The sequence below is a fragment of the Podarcis liolepis genome (genome assembly GCF_965112155.1).
Source record: "Podarcis liolepis genome assembly, chromosome: 14".
Classification (NCBI taxonomy): domain Eukaryota; kingdom Metazoa; phylum Chordata; class Lepidosauria; order Squamata; family Lacertidae; genus Podarcis; species Podarcis liolepis.
The window spans coordinates 6838996-6857397 of NC_139569.1; the positions used below are offsets into that span (position 1 = coordinate 6838996).

Sequence of the window (18402 nt, forward strand, 5' to 3'; positions counted from 1 at the left end):
CACCCATCTGGCTAGGTTTCCCCAGCCACTCTGGGCGGCTCCCAACAGTTTTTTTTTTTTTAAAGCGATAAAACATCAAACATTAAAAACTTCCCTGTACAAGGCTGCCTTCAGATGTCTTCTACAAGTCAGATAGTTGTTTATTTCCTTGACATCTGACGGGAGTGCGTTCCACAGGGCGGGCGCCACCACCGAGAAGGCCCTCTGCCTGGTTCCCTGTAACTTGGCTTCTCGCAGCGAGGGAACCGCCAGAAGGCCCTTGAAGCTGGACCTCAGCGTCCGGGCTGAATGATGGGGGTGGAGACGCTCCTTCAGGTATACTGGGCTGAGGCCATTTAGGGCTTGAAAGGTCAGCACCAACCCTTTGAATTGTGCTTGGAAAGTGCAGGCAGAACTGGAACCAATCACAGGCAGAGCCAAACTGATGAGGCCGTCACCATGGCACCCTGCCGGATGCTGTTTGGACCCCGGCCTCCATTATCCCTGACCATTGTCCCCATTGACTGGGGCTGATGGCAGCTGGAGTCCACCATGCAAGGGACCATGTTGGTAGCCCTTGCTCTAACCACTACACCCCACACCCTCCTGCGGAACCTTCCCTCTCGAGCCTGGCTTAAAGTTCAGGAGCTCCAAGCCGAAGTGGATGCCAGTGAGGGGCTGGACGGCGTTGACCCAACGAGGAGAGGGGAGAGATAATTTTAGCAAGGGAATATACGGGCAGAGGAGAAATAGATGCCAAGAAAAGGGCGCTTGTTGTGATAACAGTTACATACTGACCCAAATAACACGTAACACCCAGGCAGGGCTTGTTAGAAAAGCAGAGTCATTATCAGCCATGGAAAAGAACAGTCTGGCAGCGAGGCCCGCAGGAGAGGCTGGTTTTCTTAAGGAAAGCGCCAGGTATTGGACTTATGAAAGGCTTGGCTCTGACAGCTACTGGCGGGAAGCAGGTGGAAAGCAGTCAAGACACAATAGCTGCCCCCTTCCAGCCAATGAGAACTCTCCCTCTTGGTCCAATTAACACCTTTTTTGGGGGGGGTTACGCCACCCTGGCGGGTCTCAGCTTTCCAGTTAATGCGGTAAGCAGCGATTCCAGCAAAACGTCAATTGTAAACGGCAGTGTTGGGTCATTTTTGGCCCGAAGTTGTTGGGTTTCGTCTCAGGTTTAGCTGGGGTCACTTGGTGTTGGGGGGTTGGGAATGAGGGTACCGGGGCAGCTTGCCATCGTGCCAGAGAAAAAACTATTTTTTTGAACATTTTTAGTTTCTTCTCCTGTTAGATTCACAAAATGTTCAGGAGTATGCATCGCCCAATAAAAAAAGCACTGGATTAAAGTGCTCTCATAAAGCAGTAGGAACAGTGCTTTTTTCTGGGGGTACGCAGGGGGACACATACCCCTAAACATTTTGTGGATCTAAGTTTGGCCTCATCGAGGGGCAGTATTTCCATATGAGTAGGAAAATGAGAGTACCCCTAAACTTTTTTTTTAGGGGGGGAAACACCGGGTAGGAATAAGAACATCAGGGAAGTAAGGTGGAAAGTCAAAATTCAAGAAAAGACATATATTGAAATACAAGTAAATTTGAAAAACTTGTGAAAATCAATAAAAAACATGTCTTTAAAAACCCAACCATAACCAGCCTTATTCATTCTTACTCTAGAGGAAGAACACAAGCAGGCCCATCCCATTAAATATGAATACCCTTTCATGTAAAAGGAAGTGCGAGACGATCTGTAGCCGTCACTCAGCTCACCGAAAAGAGCAAGATGTTGGAAAGGGCAGATGAATGTAAAGCAGCAATTTTATTTAATGCACAGCCTGGCTTTATTCGACTCGGTAGATGTGCATCTTTTGGGAAAGGCATTTGGTGAGTCAGAAAATAAAAAAAAGGGTGGGGGCAGGAATCAAAGGAATGACACAGAAAGGCAGTTTTGCTTTTCTGACGTAACCAGACGCTCAGATTACAGGGCCTGCGTTAGCCAAGCGGGTGCCACTTACAACGCAGACCTTCCATTTTGTCTGCCCTTTCCCTCGGCCTCTCTCTGCCTCTGCGTATGTTCCTACTACTCAAAGAGCACAAACGTGTGTCATGCCCAGAGTTGGCGCTCATCAAACGTTGCTCAAGAATTCGTCCCTCGCTCCTGTTATCTAAACTGGCATTCGCCAAGCCTTGTGCCTTCCAGAGCTCGTCTGACTGCCCGTGGCAGGGATGGGGGCATATCTGCAGTCCAGTGGCCACATTCCCGCCCCCTCCGGGGCAACCTTCCGGGGTCCACACGGAATTGGTGGTCGGGGTCAGAGAGGAGAAGTGGGCAGAGCAAGGAATGAGAATTTAACTGTTGTACAGTAGTCTAGCTTCTTAGGTAAAGGTAAAGGTCTCCTGATAGTTAAGTTCAGTTGCGGACGACTCTGGGATTGCGGCACTCATCTCGCTTTACTGGCCGAGGGAGCTGACTTTTGTCCGCAGACATTTTTTCCAGGTCATGTGGCCAGCATGACTAAGCCGCTTCTGGCGAACCAGAGCAGCGCACAGAAACACCTTTTACCTTCCCGCCGGAGCGGTACCTGTTTATCTACTTGCACTTTTTGGCATACTTTTAAACTGCTAGGTTGGCAGGAGCTGGGACCGAACAACGAGAGCTCACCCCATTGCGGGGATTCGAACCGCCGATCTTCTGATCGGAAAGCCTAAGGCTCAGTGGTTTACACCACAGCACCACCTGCGTCCCTTTTAACAATATAGATATATGATTTGGGACATGGGTAGTGCTGTAGTGTAAACCACCAAGCCTCTTGGGCTTGCCGATCGGAACGTGTGTGGTTCGAATCCCAGTGACAGGGTGAGCTCTCGTTGCTCTGTCCCAGCTCCTGCCAACCTAGCAGTTTGAAAGCACACCAGTGCAAGTAGATAAATAGGCATTGCTGCGGCGGGAAGGTAAATGGAGTTTCTGTGCGCTCTGGAACTCAGCACAGTGTCCTGTTGTGCCAGAAGCGGTTTATTTGTACTGGCCACATGACTAGGAAAGCTGTCTGTGGACAAACGGCAGCTCCCTTGGCCTTAAAAGCGAGAAGAATGCTGCACCCCAGAGTTGAATTCAAATGGACTTAACCATCCAGTGGTCCTTTACCTATATAGGTTATTTTCTCATGTTAAAGATAATCACAGAACAGTAAACCAAATAGGACCCCCTACCCTACTCAGGAGATTATAGATTACCATGAGGCCAGCACCCCCAAAACAACACAATTCCAGCCCCTTATCCAAGCAAATAAGCATATTAACAGACCCTCTGAGTGTCCCTATTTTCCAAAGACAGTCCGGGATTTACAGAAACCGCCAGTTTCTGATTTGATCCCGGAATGTCTCACTTTTCCTTAGGATGTCCCTATTTCCATTGGAGAAATGTTGGAAGGGATGGAGCTATTTGACCCCCAAGTCATCTGAAGGCAGCCCTGTATTGGGAAGGTTTATTTATTTATTTATTATTTTATTGTTTTATTATTAATGTTTTATTATGTTTTTATACATGTCGGAAGCCATCCAAAGTGGCTGGGGCAACCCAATCAGATGGTTGGGGTATAAAGAGTACATTATGATGATGATGATGTCCCTACTTTCATCGGAGGGTATGCAAACATGAGCGTAGCCAGGATTTTTGGGGTTGGGTGGGGACCTCAGTTTGCTAAGGACTTTTTATTGATTTTTATTGATTGGGTGACCACTGCCCCCCTGGCTACGCCCATGTATGCAAATATGTGCCTTAAAAGCAATGCAGTCGGCCAAGATTCATTAGGAAGGAAGGTTCACTGTGCTGAGTCCACAGATCTCTTGCTTGGAAGGAGAGATCAGACAGATCAGACTGGCACCAGGAAGCCAATTCTCTGCCCACTCGCTTCCATTGATTACACGCTTCCATTGATATATTGGCTTGCAAGCCTTCAGCCGTTTATGAAAGCCACCAGCTGAGTTTGCTGGCAGCCCGGCAACAAGCCTCTGTACACACGGAGTAGTCCTCCTTTTACTACCAGGTGTTGTTTATGTCCGGAAGCTGATAGCACGGTTTATGGAGAGTCCCGGAAAAAGTGAAAAGCAAACAGCCGCAAGATTTCCTCCAGCGAAACTGACCTAGGAGGAACTCAAACACCCTTATCTGCCTGTTACATAAGCCGAGTGGGCCCTGAACCTACCATTACCTTGGAATCAATTATGATCCAATTGCATCCTATCGCAGAAGAGTTCCAGGAACATGCTGCGTTGCCAATAAAATCGGCTGGTGGTCTGCGCTGTAATGAACTGAGGCCATTGAGCTTTGGGAATTATCTCAGCAGTTTGCAAGAGCTCTGTGGCCTGACCCCCTTCACCCACAAATACTAGGAATTGGTTTCGGAGGGTTGTTTGAGGTCTGCCTTACAGAGGGGGCCATAGCTTGTATGAAGATTTGCTGCCTCCATTCCGGCCTAGGACCCATGTACCTACAGGACTGCCTCTCCTGGTATGCCCCGCAGAGGACCTTAAGGTCCACAAATAACAACACTTTGGTGGTCCCGAGCCTCAAGGAGGTTAGATTGGTTTCAACTAGGGCCAGGGCCTTTTCAGTACTGGCCCCGACTTGGTGGAACGCTCTGTCCCAAGAGACTAGGGTCCTGCGGGACTTGACATCTTTCCGCAGGGCCTGCAAGACAGAGCTGTTCCACCAGGCCTTTGGTCTGGACTCGGTCTGACCCTTATGTTTCCCTCCCCTTGTGGTCTTGATTTATCAGCTATTTTAAAATGCGGCTGCATTTTAAATGGCATTTTAACCTGTATTTTAAATTGGGGTTTTTTCTCCCCCTCTTTCCCCCCTATTATGTTTTTACTGTGATTTTATTTTATTGGTGTTAGCCGCCCTGAGCCCAGCTCTGGCCAGGTAGGGCGGGGTATATTGTATTTTTCGCCCTATAAGACGACCCAACCATAAGACGCACCTAGTTTTTAGGGGAGGAAAACAAGAACTAAGAAAATGGTCTTCCCTCTTTGCTCAGGAGGCTTTGTGTTGCTTTCGCTGAAGCCAGGAGAGCAAGAGGGATCAGTGCGCAGTGAAAGCAGCAATCCCTCTTGCTCTCCTGGCTTCAGGGACAGCTGCGCGGCCTGCATTCGCTCCCTAAGACGCACACACATTTCCCTTTACTTTTTAGGAGGGGAAAAGTGCGTCTTATAGAGTGAAAAAATGGTAAATAACATTATTATTATTATTATTATTATTATTATTATTATTATTATTATTAGCCTTCCCCTCCAAGAATTTGCTCAGTCCTCTTTTAAAGCCATCCAAGTTGGCAGCTTCCTGCAGCAGTGAGCTCCAGAGTTTAACCGCGCACCGCGTGAAGAAGGACTTCCATTTATCTGTCCTGAAACTCCCCGCATCTGGCACTATGGGAGAGAAAGAAGAACTTTCCTCTATCCCTCTGCTCCAACCTTGGTGGCAGAGCGTGTGGCTTTTCAGGCAGGAGGTGGCAGAGGGTCCAAGATGGGCTGTGGACCCCACGGTTCCTAAGCTCTTGGTCGGATCCAGCCTTGGCCTGGTGCACTGATGCCACCTCGGACACCCGCAGAACCAGTTCCAAACAAGGAGAGATAAAAGCTCCCTGAAGTCACTGCGGATTTCGGCAAAGCCGCTCAGAAGCCAGCTTCTGCCTCTTCAGTTACCTTTGCTGCTCCGAGAACACCTGAGGACACATTACCATAATGTACAGTACATCATTCATACTGGATTACGAGCAAGCTGGGGCGGTGTGGGAGGCGTTATCTTGTCATATCGCAGATAGGGGAGTTGAATTGACCTGCCAGCTAAGTGCACAGATAATCCTCCATGCTTCTCCAAACAGGGAATTCTGTAAACACTCGAATAGCACACTAGAGATATGTTTTGCTTCCCGCAGGAGAAAAAGTCAGCAGGAACAATCGGTGCAAAACGATATATTTCTCCTCTCTTTCCTTTATTATCTATTGCAAAAATTTACAACGATCCCTCCTAACTAGAGAAACTATACTAAAAGAACCACTAATGGTTATTTTTTTGGGGGAAAGTTAATTATTAAAATGGCAGTGGTGAAATGCTTAACAACAACAACAACAACAGCAACAACAACAACAACAGGCAGTGTCGTAAATAAATTTATAGAATCATAGAATCGTTGAGTTGGAAGGGACCCTGAGGGTCATCCAGCCCAACCCCCTGCAATTCAGGTATCTCAGCTAAAGCATCCATGACAGACGGCCATCTTGACAGACGTGCACTTGATACTGGTCCACTTGGGAGCTCTGGGAAATGTAGTTCTTTGAGGGGGATGGGGAGTCTCCTAACAACTCTCAGCACGCTTAAAAAAACTACAGCTCCCAGAATTCTTTGGGGGATGCTGTGGTAGTTTAAAGTGCTACCACAGCACTTTAAATGTATGGTGTGAATGTGGCCAACGCCCCTTGCGGCCACGGCTTCCGGTGTCTAGCGGCCAATATCGGCCGGATTTAGCCCAAAAGAATGCTCCTTACCAGTGGCTCCGCAGGAAATTAAGGAACACGATGACAGCTCCCAGGCAGTAACAGGCCAGGTACGGAGAACGGAAGAGACGCGTGAGCGACCGGGTCCTGTACTCCCATCTCGCTACCTGATTGGACAAACAAAAAACAAGGTGCGTCAGGGACAGGAATGCTTAAGGGTGCAAGCTGGCCAGATCAGTCAACTTCCCAATTTTGTCGCCTGGAAACAACCAGAGCTGGGTGCAAATGAACTCCCAAAGGTCAGGGCCATCCAAAATATGCAATTAGGCAAATCTCCAGGATCAGATGGTTTGACTTCAAGATATTACAGATCTTTGAAAGAATGGTTAATACAACCATTGAAGGAAGTCTGCATTGAAATATTGGAAGGAAGACAGGCACCAGAGTCGTGGAAGGAAGCCTACATTACACTTATACCGAAAGCAGAGATTGAAAAGACACAGCTCAAGAACTACCGCCCTATATCGCTGCTTAATGTGGATTATAAAATTTTCGCAGATATTTTGGCTAAAAGATTAAAAAAGGTGTTAGCAGAAGAAATTCATACAGACCAAGCGGGCTTTCTCCCGGGCAGACATCTGTCTGACAATACAAGGAATATAATTAATATTCTAGAAAAACTACAAGTGAATATCAATACTAAAGCAGTTTTGATATTCGTGGATGCAGAGAAAGCCTTTGACAATATTTCTTGGAGTTTTATGAAGAAGAATTTACAGGGGAGGGGGGTAGGACAAGGTTTTGAAAATGGTATAGGTGCAATTTATTCAGAACAAAAGGCAAACTTAATTGTGAATAATGTGATGACAGAAGAGTTTAAGATTGAAAAAGGTACACGACAAGGTTGCCCAATTTCTCCATTGCTTTTTATATCGGTCCTAGAGGTTTTGCTAAATATGATTAGAAAGGACCAAGAGGTTAAAGGTATTCAGGTGGGAGCTAAACGGTATAAATTGAAAGCATTTGCTAATGATTTAGTATTGACTTTACAGGAGCCAGAACCTAGTACTAAAAGGGTATTGGAACTGATTCAAGAATTTGGACAGGTTGCAGGTTTTAAGTTGAATAAGATGAAAACCAAGGTTCTAGAGAAAAAATTAACTATTAATGAGAGACAGAAGTTTCAGGAGGAGACAGGACTAACATTGGTTAAAAAAGTGAAATACTTAGGGGTTAACATGACTGCTAAAAATGTGAACTTATTCAAGGATAATTATGAAAAATGTTGGACTGAAGTGAAAAAGGATTTAGAAGTATGGACAAATTTGAAGTTATCATTGTTAGGCCGAATTGCTGTGATAAAAATGAATGTGCTGCCAAGGATGTTATTTTTGTTCCAAACATTGCAAATTTTGGATAAGATGGATTGTTTCAAGAAGTGGCAGAAGGCTATTTCTAGATTTGTTTGACAGAGCAAGAAGCCTTGAATAAAATGTAAGATATTAACGGATGCTAAAGAAAGAGGTGGATTTGCACTGCCAGACCTTAAACTTTATTATGAATCAGCTGCCTTTTGTTGGCTGAGAGAATGGCTGCTTCTTGAAAATACTGAAGTGTTGGATTTAGAAGGTTTTAACAATGTATTTGGATGGCATGCATATTTGTGGTATGATAAGGTAAAAGCACTTAAAGCATTTAAAAATAGAAAAGCATTGTTTAATGTTTGGATAAGATATAAGGATTTGTTAGGGGGGAAAAACCCAAGATGGTTGTCACCAATGGAAGCGAAGGCACAGAAAAAACTCAATATGGAGGCCAAATGGCCGAAATATTGGAAAATTCTGGAACAAGATGGAGAGAGAATAAAATTGCAGAGCTTTGAAAAATTGAAAAACGAAGTGCGAGATTGGCTCCATTACTATCATAGAGGCATACAAATTGGACAAAAAAGTTGGGTTCCAGGTGGAAAAATCAAAATTGGAAACAGAATTGTTAGATCCAAAAACTAAGAATTTGTCAAGAATGTATAACTTGCTGTTGAAATGGAACACTCAGGAAGAAACGGTGAAATCAGCTATGATTAAATGGGCACAAGATGTTGGACATAACATAATGATGGCTGACTGGGAATGGTTATGGACCACAGGTATGAAATTTACGGCATGTAATGCCTTAAGAGAAAATTTAATGAAAATGATTTATAGGTGGTACATGACACCAGTTAGGCTTCAAAAAATCTACCATTTGCCCGATAATAAATGTTGGAAATGTAATGAGACTGAAGGTACATTCTTTCACCTTTGGTGGACGTGCCCAAGGATTAAGGCATTCTGGGAGATGATTTATAATGAAATGAAAAAGGTATTTAAATATACCTTCCTTAAGAAACCAGAGGCCTTTCTCCTGGGCATGGTCGGTGTTAAAGAAGGATAGAACTTTTTTTATGTATGCAACAACAGCAGTAAGAATACTCATCGCGAAATATTGGAAGACACAAGATTTACCCACCAGGAAAGAATGGCAGATGAAGTTGATGACTGGCAGAATCCGAGACCAGGGAGAAGAGTCGGTGGAAGAAGACTGGAAAAAGTTTAAAGACTATTTACAGAAACACTGTAAAAATTCATGAATGTTAGAAAGATGTTGGAATGAAGTTATATGGCTTTAGTAGAAAAGTTATAAGGAATTAAGTATAAATAGATTATTAGAGCATTAAAGGGAAAAATAAGGTTAGAATGTGTTAAGACAATTATAGGATAGAAAACAGAGGAAGATGGAAAGGAATTGCTGAAACAATTAATAGAAGCGGAATACGAAAAGGGAGGTGTGAGGAGGTCGTGGAAATTAGTGAAAGAAAAATAAGATATTGAAATTGGACTGTGTTTTAAATGGTTTTTGTTCTGTTTTATTAGTTGTATGTTAGTGTTTTGCAGTTGTTGTTTTTTGTATTGTATTGTATTATTGTATGTTTTTTGTTTTTTGTTTTTTTGTAGTGTGTTAATTTGTTGGAAAACTAATAAATATTATTATATATATATAAAAAAACAAATGAACTCCCAAAGGTCTCCACTCTTGTTTGTGGGCAGAGAAACTAAGGTTTCAGAGGGGAACAATTTAATTAATTTAATTAATTAATTAATTAATAATAATACAAAGGTACCTCGGGTTACAGACGCTTCAGGTTACAGACTCCGCTAACCCAGAAATAGTACCTCGGGTTAAGAACTTTGCTTCAGGATGAGAACAGAAATCGTGTGGCGGAAGCAGGAGGCCCCATTAGCTAAAGTGGTACCTGAAGTTAAGCACAGTTTCAGGTTAAGAACAGACCTCCAGAACGAATTAAGTTCTTAACCCGAGGTACCACTGTAATAGTTATTGTTTATTATTTATACCCTGCCCATCCGGCTGGGTTTTCCCCGCCACTCTGGGCGGCTCCCAACAGAATATTAAAAGCACAATAAAACATCAAACATTAAAAACTTCCCTAAACAGGGCTGCCTTCCTTGACATCTGAAGGGAGGGCGTTCCACAGGGCGGGTGCCACCACTAAGAAGGCCCTCTGCCTGGTTCCCTGTAAGCTCACTTGTCACAGTGAGGGAACCGCCAGAAGAACCCTCGGAGCTGGACCTCAGTGTCCGGGCTGAAATATGGGGCCCATGTACATTGGGCCAAGGTGTTTTAGGTGTTCGTAATGTTTTCTTTTTTAATGTTTTGTTTTAATTACATTGCTGCACCTTGTTGTTTCCTGCCCTAGACTCCTCTGGGAGGGAGGACAGAGCAGACATTTAACAAACAAACATGCGTTTCTCTTGGAGAAGAGAAAATCTATGCAATTTTATTGCAGGGACGGAATCACCCTATGCAACGACAGTAAGCTCAGCTTCTTTCTTTTTCCCCTATGGGTTTTTTTGGGTGGTGCACACTGAGGGTTGATTCTGCAAATGGCACCAGGAGCAGCTGTGTTGGTGGTGTGACCCCCACAACTCCATCCGCAGTATACATCGAAAGCACCATGATAATAACACTTTGAACAGTCATGGCTTCCCCCAAAGGATTCTGGGAACTGTAGTCTGTTTAGGATGCTGAGCATCCTGACATCTCTGTCCTTGAAGTGCGATAATGTGGCCCTCGGGCTAAAAAAAAAAAGGGGGGGAGATGTAAATATCCACGACGTTACTGCATTCTGCCCGGGGAGGAATAAAGCATATGGGCAGGTTATCTTTTCTGCCAGAGGGCAAAACCAGCCACCAGTCAGATTTGCTGCAGGCATTGCGAGGCAACAGACCCAGAGCCTGCGAGCTGATTCGATTACTCATGTAAACGGACGGCTCCGCAATTGCAACGGACGGCTCCGCAATGGCAGAGTGATCAAGTGCAGATGTACCATTCCTCCTTTCTGCCGGCGTAAATAGTTTGCAGCTCTAAATTCAATTTAAAAGGAAAAGGGGGGGACGGGGGGGCACAGGAGGAGTGCGTCACCAACGCTGCTATAACTGGAGCTCCGGGCAAGGGTTGGCTGTAAAGGGATGAGGGCAAGGCGAGTTGCTGCTTTTTTTTGCACCAACAACGACTGACACCAGGCTGGTGACTCACGGGGAGCAATGGCGCCACATCATTTGACAGGCAGCCAGGCAAAAACAGAAAAAGAATGCGCAGCCAGTTATTGATGCCTCGGATGGGAAATCATTTTGCTTGTCAAAAGTGTGGCTTGGAACGAACGATGCTACGGTACAAGGTTAGAAAACCAAGTACAAATCTGCAAACCCTGATTGCTGGTTCTGATGCTGTAATCTAGGGGCGCAGAAACACCACCAGCACTTGTTCTAGAGCTGCCTTTGGGTGGGGTGGGAACTGCATGCACCCCATTAAGAAGGATATTAAACAAAACTTGAAATGCGCACAGACGAGGGTGACCAAGACGATAAATGGCCTGGAAACCAAGCCTTACAAGGAATGGTTGAGGGATTGGGATATGTTGGGCCTGGAGAGGAAAAGACCGAGAGGCGATAGGGTAGCCATCTTCAAATATCTGAAGCGCTGTCGCATGGAAGATGATGGAGCAAGCTTGCTTTCTGCTGCTCCAGAGAGTAGGATGCGAACCAATGGCTTCAAATTACAAGAAATGAGATTCTGACTAAACATCAGAAAACTTTCTGAGAGCTGTTTGACAGTGGAACAGTCTCCCCTGGGAGGTTGTGGACTCTCCTTTCTTGGAGATTTTTAAGCAAAGGTTGGGTAGCTATCTGCCACGGATGCTTTAGTTGAGATTCCTGCATCGCAGGGGGTTGGACTAGATGACTCTCAGGGTCCCTTCCAACTCTGCAGCTCTATGATTCTATTCCACCACAGGTTCCAGTAATGCCTGTTATATCATATTTGGCATCCCATATTAAGAACTCAAATTCATCTTGTTTGTTTCCCATATTCTGTGCATCGGTATAGAGACAACTGAAACAATGAATCATTCCCTCCAGCTGCTTCCTTCTTGTGGTTTCCTGCCCATTGGCAGGTTTCTCTGGCACTGCCTCAGTTTCCTGTGCATCAACGAAGCCTTGGGCTTCAGCACCTTATCCTCATACTCCAGGTGCCTCACTCTGATCAGGTAAGGCCTCTGGGCGCTTGTTGAGGCCCTACATCTGGATGGCCTCCTCACCCAAGGGCCACAAGCCTTGGAGGTATTTAAGCAGAGGTTGGATGGCCATCTGCCAGGGATTATTTAGATGTGATTGCTGCACTGCAAGGGGTTGGACTAGATGGCCCTTGGGGTCCCTTGCATCTCGACAGTTTTATGACTCTATGTCAGAGGCACCATCCTAGCAAAAGGACACATTGCAGTCAGGCCAAAGCCATAAAGGAGGATGTGGAGCAGCACAGGAGAAAGAAACCTACTGCTGAACCAGACCAAAGGCTCATCTAATCCAGAATATTTTCCCACAGCAGACAAGCAGATGCCACTTCCCAAAACAGATTCATGAGATGATTCCATTGTTGTTATTTAGATATTAGGAGCAACTGCGGCATAATGGTTAGAGCAGGCATAGGCAACCTTCGGCCCGCCAGATGTTTTGGCCTACAACTCCCATGATCCCTAGCTAACAGGACCAGTGGTCAGGGATGATGGGAATTGTAGTCCAAAACATCTGGAGGGCCGAAGGTTGCCTATGCCTGGGTTAGAGTGTCAGACGAGGACCTGGGAGGGACCAGGGTTCAAATCCCCCTCCCCTCGGCCTGAAGCTCGCTGGATGACCTTGCTGGCCAGTCGCTGCCTCTCGGCCTGACCTTCCTCACAAGGTTGCTGTGCGGATTCAATGAGGATGAGGGGTGAACATCCACGTTCACCCCCTTGAACTCCATGGAGCGAAAAGGGAATTATAAATGCAATAAATAAACATTAAATAATGACATTTAGAAAATAAAATGGCTCCCCCCCCACCCAAAAAATCACATCAAATATTTAACATCCTGGCTGCAATGAGTGTGGTGGCTTCTCCACACCCGCCCCCCCCCAGCTCCATTTTCTTCCTTTTTTTAATTGGAAAGCTGTTCAGCCTCTCCAATTTAATCAGCTGGAAATAGCCCAGATCGCTTTTCCGTGCTCCGCAGACCATATATCCTTGCCATTCATTCATATTTAGTATTTGTTCCGGGGACATGGATATACGATTTCTCCATCAGCCAAGCGGTCCCGGCTTTGAAACACGTTGCATTTTAATTTTATGCCATCTCGGCTTTCAAACTCAGCCCCCGTTCTATTTTATGCCGTTCCATTTTTATCTCCGGCTTACTGCAAACGTACACTCCAACGCCAAATACATACGGGGGGAGGTTTTGATTTCTCCTGCTCTGCGCTAATCTACCTGTCTAGGTCCTTACGTGGCCTCCATCGCAATGACCCCAGGCCATGAGCAAAAACAACAGCAGCTATGACGGCCCTTGTGACCAGGTCGATTCTGGACAAACCTGTGCACATCGTATAATTGTTTATAGCTGTTCGGTACAACTCTGTGTGTGGCGTAGATTGTGTCATTTTAGGGAGTGAAACGTAAATTTTACAAACTTCTTCAGCGAGGAGTCTTAAAAATAGGGTTTTTTGGGTGTGAGGAATTCAAATCTGCTATTACTTTTGTGACTAGACAATACTCAGCTTGCCTGGTGAAGAAGCACTGCTTTCGGAAAACCAAAGAATTTTAATCGCGCCTTCTGAAAATGTCAGGTACTGCTAAATAATGACAATGACGAATAAAAATAATATTACTGACTGCAAGTACTTGACAATCGGCTTTAACGATTTCTATGCCATTTTGCACACATTTTGCTTAGCAGGCAAAACTAAATCATATTTGTTTAAGCAAAATATATTTTGAATTTGTGTTACAACTTTTTAGCACTCCTCTTTTTTTGAAATTTGAAAAATTCGGAACGCCCTGTCCCCTTTCAGAAAAATAAAGGTTCTGCTCCAAATGGGATTTAATGCCAGCTGTATATCAGAGCAGGACACCTGCAGACTAAGGTGCCATTGGCACTACACAGGCAAAGTAGTATTACAGCACTTTAAGCAGTCATGGCTTTCCCCAAGGAATTATGGGAATTGTGGCTGCAAAGGGTGCTGAGAGTTGTCAGGAGACCCCCCCCCCTCATTCCCCTCACAGAGCTACAGTTCCCAGAGTTCGCTGTGAAGAGGGACCGACTGTTAAGCCACTCTAGGAACTGTAGTACTGTGAGGGGAACAGGGGCTTCCTAATAACTCTCAGTCAACACCCTTAAGAAACTGTATTCAAAGGCAGCCCCATGTACACTGGTACCTCAGGTTACATACGCTTCAGGTTACAGACTCCGCTAACCCAGAAATGGTGCTTCAGGTTAAGAACTTTGCTTCGGGATGAGAACAGAAATTGTGCCCCAGCGGTGCGGCAGCAGCAGGAGGCCCCATTAGCTAAAGTGGTGCTTCAGGTTAAGAACAGTTTCAGGTTAAGAACAGACCTCCGGAATGAATTAAGTACTTAACCCGAGGTAGCACTGTATAATGAATTGCAGCAATCTGGAAGTGAGAGTTGGACCATAGAGAAGGCTGATCACCGAAGAATTGATGCTTTTGAATTATGGTGCTGGAGGAGACTCTTGAGAGTCCCATGGACTGCAAGAAGATCAAACCTATCCATTCTGAAGGAAATCAGCCCTGAGTGCTCACTGGAAGGACAGATCACGAAGCTGAGGCTCCAAGACTTTGGCCACCTCATGAGAAGAGAAGACTCCCTGGAAAAGACCCTGATGTTGGAAAAGATGGAGGGCACAAGGAGTAGGAGACGACAAAGGACGAGATGGTTGGACAGTGTTCTCGAAGCTACCAGCATGAGTTTGACCAAACTACAGGAGGCAGTGGAAGACAGAAATGCCTGGCGTGCTCTGGTCCATGGGGTCACGAAGAGTCGGACATGACTAAACAACAACAGCCATGCGCTTACATGATCATAGGCTACTTATGCCTGGCTATCACCATCCAGATTTTTGCCTGGCTGGAATGTACTCCACTGGTAGGCACGAGAGAACACAGCTCTAAAAGATCACAAAAAAATGATGTGCAAAGCAGAACTGCATTTCTGGGACCTTCAGCCAGGCAAAAGCTTGTGTTACTTGGCTGACTGTGCTGGTCCCGAGGGCTGTGTGGCGAGGTCCGAGTCCAGTCCGAGGTTGATGGTGAGGTATGGAGGCTGTCCATCAAAGCTGAAGCGGAGTCCAAGGCAGGGAGTCGGGTGAAGTCAGGAACTCTGGCAGAAGAGCAGGACAGGGTGCAGGCAGGAACAGGCTACCAACAATGTTGCTCCTGCAACTTGGGACTGGCTGGCTTTTATCTGCCCCAAGGATTAGGGCAGCCCCGGTCCACAGGTGACTTGCTTCTCCTGGCCTGGAGGCGAGCACTCCTCCTGCGAGAACTTAGTTCCCTCCGCCTCTCTGCCCTGAGCCTCTGCAGCTCAGGAGAGGCTGGAGGATTACTGGACCCAGAGGCAACCTCAGCTTCCCCTGACGGGGCTGAGAGTGGAGCACCTGCAGGCAATGGGTCCTCCATCACCTCAGGAGCCAGAGCAGACTCAGCTGGTGCCTGCACCTGAGGATCCAGCACAGGTGAGGACCCTTCAGGCTCAAGCCCCAGCCCCGGCTCAGATGGTTCTGGAGGTGGGGAATCCTGTGCAGGCTGGGATTCCTCAGGTTCAGCCTCCAAGTCCGAATCCCAGGCCATCACACTGACATTTTCTGCATATATTTGGGTCCCGTTAGCAGATCCGTTGCTGCGTCTTTAGAACTGAAGACCCAGAACATCTACGTCTGGTGTTCATCATCTACTGTAACGACAGGAGACGCAAAGGACACGTTCCCAGGCCACATGACAAGATTAACAGGCATTGATTTTTGCATGGTGAACTTCCTTGAAATGAGATTGATTTTCACACATGCACCCCTCCGGCGACAAAGGAATTCTCTGATCTGGCACATGGATTTCTCATATGGTTAAAGAGAGGGAGGGATCCGATCTAAAGAAACTACTCCAGAAAACACTCAACTATCAGCCAAGAAAGCCAACAGGACACCAATTAACATCTAGACCAGCCACCCCCCAACCTGCTGTCCTTCAGATATATCATTGGACCCGAATTCCCAACATGCCCATCCATTGGCCATGCAGGCAGGGGGCTGGTGGGAGTTGGAGTCCAATATATCTTGTTCAGCATCTTGTTCTCATAGAATCATAGCGCTGGAAGGGAAGTTGAAGATCATCTTCTCCAATGCAGGAATAGGCAACTGTCCCTCTTGGGGATGGAACCTGTGACCTTGGGGATATCAGCACCATGCTTTAACCAAGTGAGCTATCCACCAGTGTCTATGCATTGATATAAAAATTCCCACTACATTGGTACCTCTGGTTACAAACTTAATTCGTTCCGGAGGTCCGTTCTTAAGCTGAAACTGTTCTTATCCCGAGGAGCGCTTTCACTAATGGGGCTCCGACAAGCAATTTCCGTTCACATCCTGGGGCAAAGTTCACAACCAGGAGCAGCTACTTCCGGGTTAGCGGAGCTCGTAACCAGAAGCGTTCGTAGCCAGAGGTACCACTGTGTGACATAAAAAGGGAAGAGGCAAGCTTTGAAAATGGAAGGGCAACACAAGGGGAGACAGGTGCTAATGTTAACTGGAAGCTGCCAAAGAAGAACAGGCCACATGCCCCATCAAAGCAGCATTGATCCCTGAGCTGTTGGGTGCGAGGGTTATAGAGGACAACAACAACAACAACAACAACAACAACAACAACAACAACAACAACAACAACAACAGTCTTTCTGCATACATCACTGGTTACAGGGATGCAGCCGAGTTCTTTTTTGGTAGTGAATTTCTCTATTTTTTCCCGAAGTAATTTTTACGGTATTTCATTTTACAAATACAGTATTATAACAATACAAATTACATATCCATATTCTCAGAGATTTCTCCAGATCTCTGGACTTCCCACCTTCCCCTCCATGGCTCCTATTGTCCACCTTCTCAACTGCAAATTATTTCATAATCCATGTGTTATATCTCTCCATGTTGTCCATAATATTTGCTACACTACAAGTGTTATTAAAAGGTAAAGGTACCCCTGCCTGTACGGGGCAGTCGTGTCCGACTCTGGGGTTGCGCGCCCATCTCGCTTAAGAGGCCAGGGGCCAGCGCTGTCCGGAGACACTTCCGGGTCACGTGGCCAGCGTGACGAAGCTGCTCTGGCGAGCCTGCACCAGCGCAGCACACGGAAACGCCGTTTACCTTCCCGCTGTAGCGGTACCTATTTATCTACTTGCACTTAGGGGTGCTTTCGAACTGCTAGGTGGGCAGGGGATGGGACCAAACGACGGGAGCTCATCGCGCCGCGGGGATTCGAACCACCGGCCATACGATCGGCAAGTCCTAGGCGCTGAGGTTTTACCCACAGCACCACCTGCGTCCCACAAGTGTTATTAGAATCCTGCTAATGTTTTCATCTGCTTACAGTGGCCTCCTAGATAAATTATTTTAAAAATTCCCATTCTTTATTGAAGAATTGCAGTTGCATTGCAGCTGGGTTCTTATGGCAAACAGACAGCAGCAGAAGGGTAGCAAGACAAGCCTTGATGATGTCCAAAGGCCCCAGGAGCCTTCAAGGATGCCGTTGACTAATGGAGGCAGGAAATAAGGAATGAAAGGATTCCAGAATGAGCAGGTGCATCATTGAAGGCAAAAGGGAGGAGTATGCTGGGATGCAGCCCCTGTGCTCAACAAAACAGATGAAGGAATTAGGGAAGGAATTAGGGAAGACGCAATCGGGAATGCTGCCAACTCAGAGCACAGAAGGCAAAGGCGCAGAGATCTGGAATGAAAACCGGATCACTCCTCAGGCAAACACACCTCAAGAAATCCAGGAACGAGCCATGTGCTCAAGGGTCACCGTTCCCACCCGTCTTTCATGCACCACCACCACAAAAAACCTTCCACAACCATATTTGCTCATGTGCACCCTGCAAGCATTTCTAATAAATAATAATAACAATAATAATTTATTTATACCCCACCCATCTGGCTGGGTTTCCCCAGCCACTCTGGGTGGCTCCCAACAGAATATTAAAAACATGATAAAGCATCAAACATTAAAAACTTCCCTAAACAGGGCTGCCTTCAGATGTCTTCTAAAAGTCAGATAGTTGCTTATTTTCTTGACATCTGGTGAGAGGGCGTTCCACAGGGCGGGTGCCACTACCGAGAAGGCCCTCTGCCTGGTTTCCTTTAACCTTACTTCTCGCAGTGAGGGAACCGCCAGAAGGCCTTTGGCACTGGGCAGAAGGATGGAGGTGGAGATGCTCCTTCAGGTATACTGGGCCGAGGCCGTTTAGGGCTTTCAAGGTCAGCACCAACACTT

At 46.2% G+C, this 18402-nt stretch overlaps 1 protein-coding gene across 2 annotated transcripts in view; it reads right to left on the reverse strand.

The window, feature by feature from the left end:
- Window positions 1-18402, reverse strand: part of PEMT (phosphatidylethanolamine N-methyltransferase) — a 95093-nt gene that overhangs the window by 44126 nt on the left and 32565 nt on the right. For both annotated transcript variants that reach the window (XM_083474827.1, XM_083474826.1), the window contains exon 3: window positions 6531-6646. In XM_083474827.1, the coding sequence (XP_083330953.1) occupies window positions 6531-6646 (116 nt within the window). The remainder of the gene's footprint in view (window positions 1-6530; window positions 6647-18402) is intronic.